Consider the following 11,962-nt stretch of genomic DNA (forward strand, 5'->3'; position numbering starts at 1 on the left):
ACAGGTTTCCTTGGTCATTAGTGTCCATAAAAAGGAGGATTAATTTAAAAAGTACACAAAGGACCTTGTTGTAAGACCTCATTTTGTAGACCCTAAGATTTCCGTAAAGGGAAATGCTAATATGATAATAGTTTTCTTAAATTGCTTGATGAAATCTTTTAGGCTATCTAATAAAAGGTATCATAATTTATATCATTAAAAACTGCTCCTTTTAATAATTTTTCTTTGAATTGCTAATAACATTTTTATGCTTATGTAATCATGTGCTGTAGGTAATTATGTTAACATTAATAAAATGAATTTATAGAATAGAAATTAATTCCCTCTGCAAAGAAACAAGGGCGGATAAATTGAGTATTTATTAAGATTGCTATATGCCACAGTAATGTGTGATTGTGGAAAGGAGAAATACAGCTTAAAAGATTTTTTTCACCGAGATGTATATGTAGTAAATGCTGAGTGAGCAGGATAGCTTGCTATATATAAATGGATATATGTGTATAGAGATAGAGAACTGTAGTTATGTGATTAATTAGAAATTGGTATACTTTTTATTTAATACAATTAATCTAAAACTCTAATAAAACTAGCTAATATTGCTTAGACACTTCCCTTCACATGCTGTTAAATTGGTCAGTAACTGATAAGAAATATCTCTGCAAAAAGAATATGTAATAATGCAGAATAATTAGTTACCATGTTAAAGTTACCAATACTTTATTGGGCTTTTATCAAAAGTTCTGTTATTGAGTGTTTGTATAATTGTGAGTGGGAGGAATTGTGGCATTTTGTTCTAACTTGTCTTAGAAACAAATTCTGAGCTTAAAAGAAAAACATGTCCTTGTACTGGCTAAAAATGCTTTGAGAAAGTAATACCTAATGAATTTTATATAATTGTTCTTAAACATAATTTTAAACTATTGATTTTATAATTCTCAGCTTCTTCTGGTATTACCAATAACTGCATACTAGATGCTGGTAGGAAGGATCAATGCTATAGGTTATTTAGATTCAGTAGGTATTGTCATTATAAAATTAATTAAATACTACTATCCCTGTGTGTATTTTCTATCCGATTTACCCTATATCAGTTGCTGACACACAGCTTCATTTTAGATATGTCATTCAGGACCCTATTTGAATCAAATAATATAGCTTACTTTGATATTACAGATTACTTTAGTAAATAATAAGATATTCTAAATAAGGATGAATTTTACTTTTGCCATAGTATATATCTATCTAGGAGAAGTTGACTTGTATCTTAGAATATTTTCAGTAGTATTAGTGATGACTGACAAATTTTATGACATCTGTTATGTTTCCTATAGTGTATTAAATTTATATCATCATCTTTTATGGGAATTTTTCAAAATTGATAAATAGCTTGAATTTTTATGTTTCCCTTTTAAATTTGCTCATGGATTTTAATATGTATTGACATGTTGAGTTGTTTTGTATTACAATGATTTATGTACTTTCCCCTTGTATTTTAAGATTAAAATTTTGCTTTCAAAGCATGTTTGAAATGATACGGAGAATTATTGCTTATACTATAACTGTAATAGCAAAATATATAGTAGTGTAGTTATTCTAATTATGGCAGTCTTTGATTTTAATTGGTCCAAGTATCAGAAGTTTAAAGTGCTATCCATAGTCAGTATAGATTAGTTATTTTATTTTAGAAGTATAATGGTAAATAAAAGGGAAATTAATATAAAAAAACATAGTCAAAGTTTGAAAGCTGGAAGCCATTCTGAAGATCACATACATTAACCTTTTAGGGAAAGAAAACGGACAGTGATGATAGAACTGCCCTTTTCCTAGACCATTGCTGTTACTGAAGAAATCTGAGCAATTTAAGGCTTCAATTCAGTAAACTGATACACTGTACTGCAGACTGGAAACCATTTACATGTGAATACTTATATTAATTTTTACCAGGGACTAGAATACCTAGCACTTTCAAACAAATATGATAGAAAGCAAAAGGACTTAGCAACAACCTATTATGTTTTAAAAATACTATAACTATAGTTGTACCAAAGTGATACATGATGTAAATAGACAAAGCTTTTGTGTCCCACCTCCCACCCTGAAATAATATATCTAGTGCACATTTGATTTGTGGGAAATTATGCTCAGTTCCAAAATAAACACTTGTTTATTACTACACAGTAATAGGATTTTTTGAGTGGAAGAAATGAGGGAAGTGGGAAAAAAATTAATTATATTACTGAATATTGTAAATGTTAAGTGCTTACATTTCCCCCACAATATTGTCTTGTACTGTATGATTTTTCAGCATTTAAGAAGCGGTTTTGTTCTTTATAGCTGAACCAATAACGTTTCCATCTGGAGGAGGCAAGTCATTTATTATGGGTTCTGATGATGTTTTGTTAAGTGTACTGGGCCTTGGAGACCTTGCAGACTTGACGGTAACAAATGATGCAGACTATAGTTATGATGTAAGTGCAGTTTTATTTTTAATTTTTTAATGATTTAATAGAAGGCTCCTTATTTTTTGGAAACACTTATAAAACAGAATTAATGTCAAGGTGCATGGAAAAGATAAGTTTAAGTGTGACATTGTGTTTATTTGAAGTGACATGTAGTTTTTTTCTTATAACTACTTTCTTTGTGGTGTTTAAATTTTTTCTTAGGTATTGTGGTGGATTAGTTAGGAGTTTGGGGTGATTGATTACCTTAAAATATTGGTTGATAAATATCTACCTGAGTAGTCAACTCTCAATTACCTACTCAAATTAAGCCATATTTTGCTGTTAACAAGAGAAAAATAGGTAACCCGAATCACTTATTTGCCTTCAGGATAATTCTTAAAAAACACGTTTTATTGTTGAACTTTTTTTTTAAAGGATAATGTTGGAGTTAGTTTGTCATTTCCTGAATATTTAGTCCTTCATTTGAGGGATGGGGAGAGGATGGAGAGGACGTGGGAAGGACAGTGTTAGAGGTGAAACTAGTCTTGGATTAAATTTTTTATAGACAATAAACCCTCAATTGAGAGTTAACTATACTTGTTTAGATTTTGTATTAGTGAATTAGCAGTTTTTCAGCAAATTAATTTTTTTCCTTTTATAACAAAGTCCTTTTTTCTACATTTTATACTTATGTTAGCATGCTTTTTTAGAGACATCAGCCTTGGTGGGCTGGATTATTCTCATTAATACTTTTAAAGTATATAAGCAACTAAATTCCAATAAACTTTTGACTACTTTAGAAGTGGTTTCACAGCCTATCTTTACAGATGGAGAAATGAAGGTAAAAAGATTAACCTCTTATCAATATCAATAAAGTGTCTTTAGTTCAGACTTTTGGAAAGTACTTTAACTTGCTGCCTTGAAAAATGTCACATGCTGATTTTCTAAATGACAGCTGTATTGTTAATGTTGTACCCTTGGATTTTTAGTAGTAATTTATATAATTTTTATTGTTTTAATGTAAAGTATTGCAGCATGGTAGTTTTTTTGTTTTGTTTTGTTTTTGTTCTCATTTGATGTTTAATAGGACTTTGGGTTTACCCTGATGATTAGGTAAAACAGATTAAGGGACTCATTTGATCTAAGTATTTGAAAGCTAATGAAATTATTCTTCTTAGTTCTTATTAAATGATAAAGATTTGTTATAAAGTTTTTAAGGTATACTAAATTTCCACTGGACATTTTATTTTAGCAAAGCAGTTTTGAATATATATTTTAAACACGCCAAAACAAACAAAAATTCCACATGCCTATCAATTAACTACTTTTACCACTAAATATTGCACTCTTTCTTTTTAGTTGCCTGCCAATAAAGATGCCTTTCGAAAGACATGGAATCCCAAGTATACACTACGTAGCCATTTTGATGGAGTACGGGCATTAGCTTTTCATCCTGTAGAACCTGTGCTGGTTACTGCCTCTGAGGACCATACTCTGAAACTTTGGAACTTGCAAAAAACAGTTCCTGCCAAAAAGCAAGTATTTTAATGTTAGCCTATTTTTTTTCCTTCCAAATTTGCTAATTGTAAATAACTGTTATTCTTTATGGTCCCATATCTTTTATGTACTCATTTGATCTTTCCTAATGACTCTTGTATATCAACCAATGATTTACCATTATTTATCTTCTCTCCCCCCCCCACCCTTTTTTTCCCTCTCTTTTAGGAGTGCCTCTTTAGATGTAGAGCCTATCTACACATTTAGGGCCCACATGTAAGTTTTATTGAATTAGGACTTAATTAACAACCATAGTTATTGTTAACTATTATTTATCAATTGTAAAACCGTATAATTTTCTCATAATATTTGTTTTATATTAGGAAAGACATACTGAACAATATTTCATTTGATTAATAATTGTATTAGTGAGAATATAATCAGCACTGTTCAAATGTACATGTTTACCTAAACAGTTTTAGATACCACATAAATTTAGAGAGAGGTTGGGGGGTGCAGATATGAGTTTCTTCTTAGGCTTTATAAGTAATTTCTTTCCTCTTTTCCTATAATAGTGGTCCTGTTCTATCATTAGCTATTAGTTCTAATGGAGAACAGTGTTTTAGTGGTGGTATTGATGCAACTATCCAGTGGTGGAATATGCCTAGTCCTAATGTGGATCCATATGATACATATGGTAAGTAAAAGGCTCAAGATGTTTTTTTTAAAGTGAATGGGGCTGCAAAAATAATCACCTCAAATATTATAAGATTATTTAAATATGTATTAGTCTCTTCATTTAGTCCTTCCATTTACTAGTAATGTGCTTTATTAAAGAGAAAAATTAAGAAATATCATGTCATGAATATTTTAGCCTGCAAGTTGGTACTTCCTCTATGGTGTTCAAAAATTTAAAACTGTATTAATTAAAACATTAATTTCAGTACTAGTTACAGAAAGAATAAATTTTAATATAGGGAATAATTTTTAAAACTTAAATACTTTATGTAGTTCAAAAAATATTTAGTGGGAGACAGTAGAAACAAATTAGGGACATAAGGGTATAAATCAGTCAACTTGAGGGACAATAAATTCCTTAATTTAAAAAAAAAACTTTCATTCCCAAATGCCACTTTTAGAATCTGGCTAACAAATACCTGCACATGTATTCAAATATATTTACAAGGGCATTGTTTGTAATTATAAAAAATTAAATTAAAATGAATGTTTATAAGTATGAGAATGGTTAAATAGTTGTCTACTTAATGGTTGGTTCATTTAAAAAGAATTTAAGGGACTTCCCTGGTGGTCCAGTGTCTAAGACTCTGTACTCCCAATGCTGGGGGCCCGGGTTTGATCCCTGGTAAGGGAACTAGATCCCACATGCTACAACTAAGAGCCCACATGCCACAACTAAGAGTTCACATGCCACAACTAAAGATCCCACTCGCTGCAACGAAGATCCCATGTACCGCAACCAGCACAGCCAAATAAATAAGTAAATATTTTTTAAAAAAGAATTTAAGGGCTTCCCTGGTGGCGCAGTGGTTGAGAATCTGCTTGCCAATGCAGGGGAAACGGGTTCGAGCCCTGGTCTGGGAAGATCCCACATACCGCAGAGCAACTGGGCCTGTGAGCCACAACTATTGAGCCTGCGCGTCTGGAGCCTGTGCTCCGCAACAAGAGAGGCCGCGATAGTGAGAGGCCCGCGCACTGCGATGAAGAGTGGCCCCCGCTCGCTGCAACTAGAGAAAGCCCTCGCACAGAAACGAAGACCCAACACAGCCAAAAATAAATAAATAAATAAATAAATTTATTTAAAAAAAAAAAAAAAGAATTTAAGAGCTCTTTGGTCTTTTTATTTAACACACACTTGGTGCCTGAATTTGCCAGATGTCAAGCATACATCAAGAAATAAGAATTAGTCTAATAGAAAAAACAGACTTTAAACACAAACAAGGGGATGGATAGTTACAAATTGTGGTAAATGGTATGAAGATACAGTACTGTGAGAGAGAGTAACAGCCAGAAGTCTTCTTTAGATATAGTCTAAAATAATCACATTCAAGCCAAAATCTAAAGAACAAAAGTTAACTTTTAGTAAAGAGTTTTAAGCCAGGAAGCAACTTGGAAATGTAAGGTTTAAAAAGATAACTCTGGCTGTTGCAAGGAGAATAGATTGGGGGTGGGAAGAGTGGAGAAAGGAGGAATACCAGTGTGAAGTTGTAAAGTTGTAACATAGTGATCTGGTAGACTAGGTGAGAGATGATGTTGCCAAGATTAGAGTGGATAGTAGAGCAGTTGGAGAGAAATAGATTTAAGACATACTGGGGAGATAGGGTAGAACAGACAGAATCTATTGATAAATTGGGTTGAGTGGATATAGTGATGGATGAGTGACTCTTGTTTATTTTTTAACAGCTTTATTGAGGTACAATTCACATATGATAAGATTCACCCTTTTGAAGTATACAGTTAAGTAGTTTTTACCATATTCACAGGGTTGTGCAATCATTACCACTATCTAATTCAGAACTTTTTCATTACCACACCTGCATTTTTAACATGAGCAACTGAGTATACGATGGTAGCATATTGAATGGGAACAGAACAGGTGTGAGAAGATAAAGGTTGCTGAGTTTAGGTTTTTATGCATGTTAAGAGATGGCAATATCAAGTAGGTACCATCAGTGTCAAGATGTGAGAATGGGTGGTATTACATAGGGAGAATGTGTTGTATAGGGTAGGAAGAGAAGGCAAAATCCTGAGGAACTCTGACATGGTGGGTGGGGTGGCTAGAGCAAGAGAGCCAACCAAAAAAACTAAGAAGGCATGGCCTGTGAGGTAGGAGGATGTCCAGGAAAATGTGGAATCATGCAAGCATACCATTTTGAGAAGAAATGGTATGCACTTTCAAATGTTGCTTAGAGGTCTAATAATATAAGGATAGGAAGGTTCTTTTTTATAAGTAACAAGTAGATCATCCAGGTTTTGGCCAGACAGAGGTTGGATGTTGGGGTTAAGACCAGAAGGTAAAGGGACCTCTGGATGACCTTTCAAGGTACACTCTATGGATGAAAAGCACTGTGATGAGAAGAAGGGAAGGAGGGAAAGGAGGAAGGAAGGAAGGGAAATGTTATTAAATTTGATAGAATAGACTTCGTCATTGGTGATTTTAACAAGGGTTGTTTTGGTGTGGTGATGGTATTGGAGTGATTTAGAGAGTAAATGGGAGGTAAGAAAGCACATTTACTCAACATGGTTTTCTATTATTTGGTGGGAGGGTGGTGTAAGGTTTGTTTATTAGGTTGAGAGATTTTGGAGCATATTCGTTTGCTGTGGTAATGATCCCAGGGAGGAGGATAATCTGTGTAGTAGAAAAACTAAACATGAAAGCAAGTTAGTGTGTTGAATGGAATCCAGAATACCTGGTGGAATTAGCCTTTTGAGGGAGGGAGGATAATTCCTTAGTTGTATCTGGAAACACGGAGAAGATGGTTTTAGATACTAGTAGATTTATAGGTTGGGTGACAGAAAGGTAGGGGAAAAGTTTCTATTTCAACGCTCTATTTCCCCAGTGAAGTAGGAGAGAGAATCATTCATGAGTAAGGGAGGTTACGAACTGTGAGTATTACAGAGATGATGAGAAATATCTGTGGAAAGTGGGACTTTAGTAGAGAAACAGGACTGTAGGACAAATGATGTTCAATGTTATTAGCCCCCATTGTCCATCAAATGAATGGATAAATAAAATGTAGTATATCCATACACTGGAGTATTAGTTGGCAATAAAAGGAAATGAAGCACTGATACATGCTACAATGTGGATGAACCTTGAAAACATTACGCTAAGTGAAAGAAGTCACAAAAAGCTATTTGTGTAAAATGTCCAGAATAGGCAAATTTATAGAAACAAAGTAGAATAGTGGTTGCCAAGGGCTGCAGAAAGGCAGAGAGGAAGATTGGGGGGAAATAGCTAACAAGCAATGAAGGTGTCTTAAAGTTGATGTGATGATTGCACAACTTGCTGAATATACTAAAAACCGTTTAATTGACACTTTAAATTGATGGGGTTTATGGCATGGGAATTACATCTCCATAAAGCTGTTTTTGTTTTTTTGGTTATTTTAAGTGTGTGTTCCTTTTAGAAAATTGCAAAAATATAGGAAAGTATTGGAAAGGGGAATAAAAATAACCCATAACTCCACAACATAGAGATGGCTATGTGCACTTTGGTTTATCTTATTATGACTGCATGTGTAGTCTTTATACTTAATAAGTTATCTTTATATACAAAAGCATTTTTTTAAAACTTCTTTCAGCTAACTTTTGTTTGTTTCTTTTGTTACAGAGCCAAATGTTCTAGCTGGCACTTTAATTGCTCATACAGATGCTGTCTGGGGTCTTGCTTATAGTGGCATAAAAAATCAATTACTGTCATGTTCAGCAGATGGCACTGTTAGATTATGGAATCCACAAGAAAAATTGCCATGTATTTGCACTTACAATGGAGACAAGGGTGAGTAAATTTTGCCTCTTTGAAAAAAGCTAATTTTTTAAAAATTTGGAAGATAAAAAAGACAAGGTAGTTGATTTATTATTTCCTGACTGCTTAAAGAGATAATTGAAAGAATTTTATGAAGCTGTGATAATCTTTTTCTTCCTAGTCATTTTTTTTATAAGTAAGAAAGGTGCTTTGCAAGTATATCCTGTAGCTCCATGCTTTTTTTGACCTTTTTCTGGACATGTCCTATGTGAAGAATAGAATTATTTGTATGTAACAGTAGAGTAGACAAACGAGGCTACTTATAGAAACAGCAGGAGGCCCTCCACCAGCTCCATCCAAGTGGCTGCTTACAAAGATTGAAGGGATCACAGTCTCAAGCATACCTATAAACCACATATGAGCACACTGATTGAGAAGTCTAGCCATAATCATTGAAATAGCACCCTTAACTGGGAAGTGCAAACTGAGTTACACACATGATTTCAAGTCTTTTCCTGTCAAAGAAGGCTTTAATATACCTTGTGACTATATTTATTTATGTGCATCTGTTTATATTATTTGTGTTGGTATTATTTTTCAAGTAATTTTTTAAAAATCATACCTTTTATTTTTACTAAAAATAATTTTTTGTTTTAAAACATTTTAGATGAACATTTATGCTTAATTTTGTTGGGTCTCTAGATACCTTAGTGATTCTACTAATTTTTGAATTGCCTAAAATAAGCTTTTGAGGTGAAAATTCATTTAGATAATTTGTTTCTTGCTTCATCTAGGTAATTAATTGCTTACTCCATATTTCACATAGTTGTGCATTGATCTGGACAGTTGAATTTAATATGTTAAAGAGCAAAATTGCTGCTTGGGCCACTTTAGGATAGTACTGCATCAGTGGATTCCAGAGTCCAAACCTTCATTTTCACAGATCCAAAAATTTGACTTGTATTAGCTATTTGATAAGGCTTACCAGTCTCAGACAGGTGAACAGTCTCCCAAGACAATGATGTGAGAATGCTATTTTATCATTTTACAGTAAGAAATAAAATTGCAAGTGGGCCAGTAAACTAACCTAGGGTTTTTTTTCTCTCTTAGAAGAAAATGCATAGGAGAACAATAACTTTTGTATATATCTACTCTTACTTTAAGAGCCTTCTAGCTATATTTTTCTTATAATGTTACAACAACTCCTAATAATTGAGGAAAAGTTACTTATTATATCTTACCATCCTAACGCAATTGCTTTCTTTTTCATTATTAACATTATTTCAAGAATATTCAAATTCCTTTTTCTTACTAGAAAATCAGAGATTTCTAAATTATTGTGTTTACACTTTGTCTCTTTGTGCTCCTTTCAGAGCATGGAATCCCTACATCGGTTGACTTTATAGGCTGTGATCCAGCTCATATGGTGACCTCTTTCAACACTGGTAGTACAGTAATTTATGATTTAGAAACATCACAGTCATTAGTGATGCTTTCATCACAGATAGATTCTGGTAAGTTTTCTGGTAAGGTTGGAACCTTAAAAAGGATTATTTCACAATAGAGGTAACCTTTTAATTTTTATATTTTGACTGTATTTAGGATGGAAAAATAATTACTTTCACTGTGTACTTATTATTTCTGCTGTTTCCTCAAAGTATGCTTAAAAGCTTGAGTGAGTATGTGGGAACAGAGAAGTGAGTAGAGCAATGTAAAGGTGTAAAAGAAAGCAAGTGAAATAATTAAAAGTTTTTAATGAAAATACATGTGAAAGTAGAGAAAATATAATGAACCAAATGAACTCATCATCCAGCTCCAATAATTACGTGTAAATGGCCAAGGTTGTAAGTATAGGATGCGGTATGTATTTTACAGTTTATTCAAATAGGGATCCAAATAAGGCCCGTGCATTGTGATTGGTTGGTAAGTCTCTCAGGTCTCTTTTCATCTGTAGGTTCCCCCTCCATCTCTTTTATTTCCCTTGCATTTTTTAATTGAAGAAATTGGGTAGTTTGTCCTATAGAGTTTCCCATAGTTTGGATTTTGCCAGTTACGTCCTTGTGGTATCATTTAATGTGCTCCTCTATTCATTTTATTTCCTGTAAATTGTTTGTGGATCTAGAGGCTTATTCAAATTCAGGTTTGATGTTTTTATTTGTCTTCATTTTAAAGTTTTTAAGTGTTTTTGGCAAGATTATTTCATAGTAATCTGTGAATTTTTTTCAGAAGTAAATATTGTCTGGTTTTTCTTTTTCTTATGTTTCCAGTCATTGCTTGGGTCCATTAATTCATTAACTGTTGAAAAATTATTTTCTAATTCTATCATTTCTTCTCCATTATTAGCTAGAATGCTTCTGAAAAAAGGAACACCTCTCATCGGTAATTTGGTTACCTGGAGTTAGTAGTTATAAAGGAAAAGCAAGATAAATGATTGCTTTAAAATGATGAGGTAGTTCCCTAGCATCCTCCAAAGGTGACCAGTGGAGGCTTTTGGGTATTGTTTGTTTTTATTATTATTATAATCTTTCTTGGATATAAATGCATTTTATGTATTTCAGTCTGTTGCAGGTATTATCTTTATTTGCTACTCAGATTATTTCATCTTTGGCCAGTGGGAGCTTATTCAGCTTGGCTCCTGAGTCCTCCTTTTGACATGACCCTGTTAGTTGTTGATGGTTTTCTCACTTTCTGAGATGACAAGGTGTTCTAGGTTCATCTTGTTCACTTTGCACCCCAGATCTGAAATCAGCCATTTCTCTAAGGAGCCATGGTTTCTTTTAGTGAAAATGGCATTTAAAGACTACAAGATAGGTGCTGTGCTATTGAGTCAGTCCCATGGCTTTCGTGTCTCTTGAGTTGGTCATTGGTTTAGACTTTTTCAGTGGACAGAGCTAGAAGTACACTTTTAATACAGAAAAAGACTGATAAATTTATACAAATACTTCCAATTCTAATTCAGATTTATATCATTGATTTCATATCTTTATCTCATTGATTTTATATCTTTATCTCATTTTAACAATGTTGAAACTCTTGGTTCTCAGCAAAATCATCATAATTTCTTGTTTGATTTATCTCACAGTACAGATACAGTCATCTCAGAATAATAATAGCAACACCACCACCAATAGTATCATTACTGATAATAGGGTATATTCTACTAGTGTTGGACAGTCTAATTACTGTGCTTTTAAAAGTCACTCGAAGTAGTTAATTTCTTTGTGCTTATACTGCCGATTGGATATATGGTTAAGTTCATTTGTTTAATTTTATGGTTAAGTTTCATTTGTTTGATTTTTCATGACTACTCTTTTAAAAGTCATTTTATAATTATAGAAAACATTTAAATGGTTCCATGGTCAAATCTCAAACCACATTATACCCAAAGTGTCTTTTCAACCCAAGTCCTTTTCTTCCTCTTACATAGATTAGTTTTTTCAGTGTGTTTAATTTCAGTTAAGAGTTCTTGTATACATGTAGAATGATTGATTTACTTAGTCTAATAACTGTTGACAATATTTTCCCTTTTTTTTTTTTT

At 32.9% G+C, this 11,962-nt stretch overlaps 1 protein-coding gene across 6 annotated transcripts in view; it reads left to right on the forward strand.

Moving 5' to 3' along the window:
• Nucleotides 1-11,962, forward strand: part of STRN3 (striatin 3) — a 117,236-nt gene that overhangs the window by 96,993 nt on the left and 8,281 nt on the right. For all 6 annotated transcript variants that reach the window (XM_082384109.1, XM_082384105.1, XM_082384104.1 and 3 more), the window contains 6 exons: nt 2,335-2,468; nt 3,801-3,976; nt 4,167-4,214; nt 4,514-4,635; nt 8,290-8,457; nt 9,798-9,938. In XM_082384109.1, the coding sequence (XP_082240235.1) occupies nt 2,335-2,468; nt 3,801-3,976; nt 4,167-4,214; nt 4,514-4,635; nt 8,290-8,457; nt 9,798-9,938 (789 nt within the window). The remainder of the gene's footprint in view (nt 1-2,334; nt 2,469-3,800; nt 3,977-4,166; nt 4,215-4,513; nt 4,636-8,289; nt 8,458-9,797; nt 9,939-11,962) is intronic.

This window comes from Balaenoptera borealis (genome assembly GCF_965194805.1).
Source record: "Balaenoptera borealis genome assembly, chromosome: 3".
NCBI classification, from domain to species: Eukaryota; Metazoa; Chordata; class Mammalia; order Artiodactyla; family Balaenopteridae; genus Balaenoptera; species Balaenoptera borealis.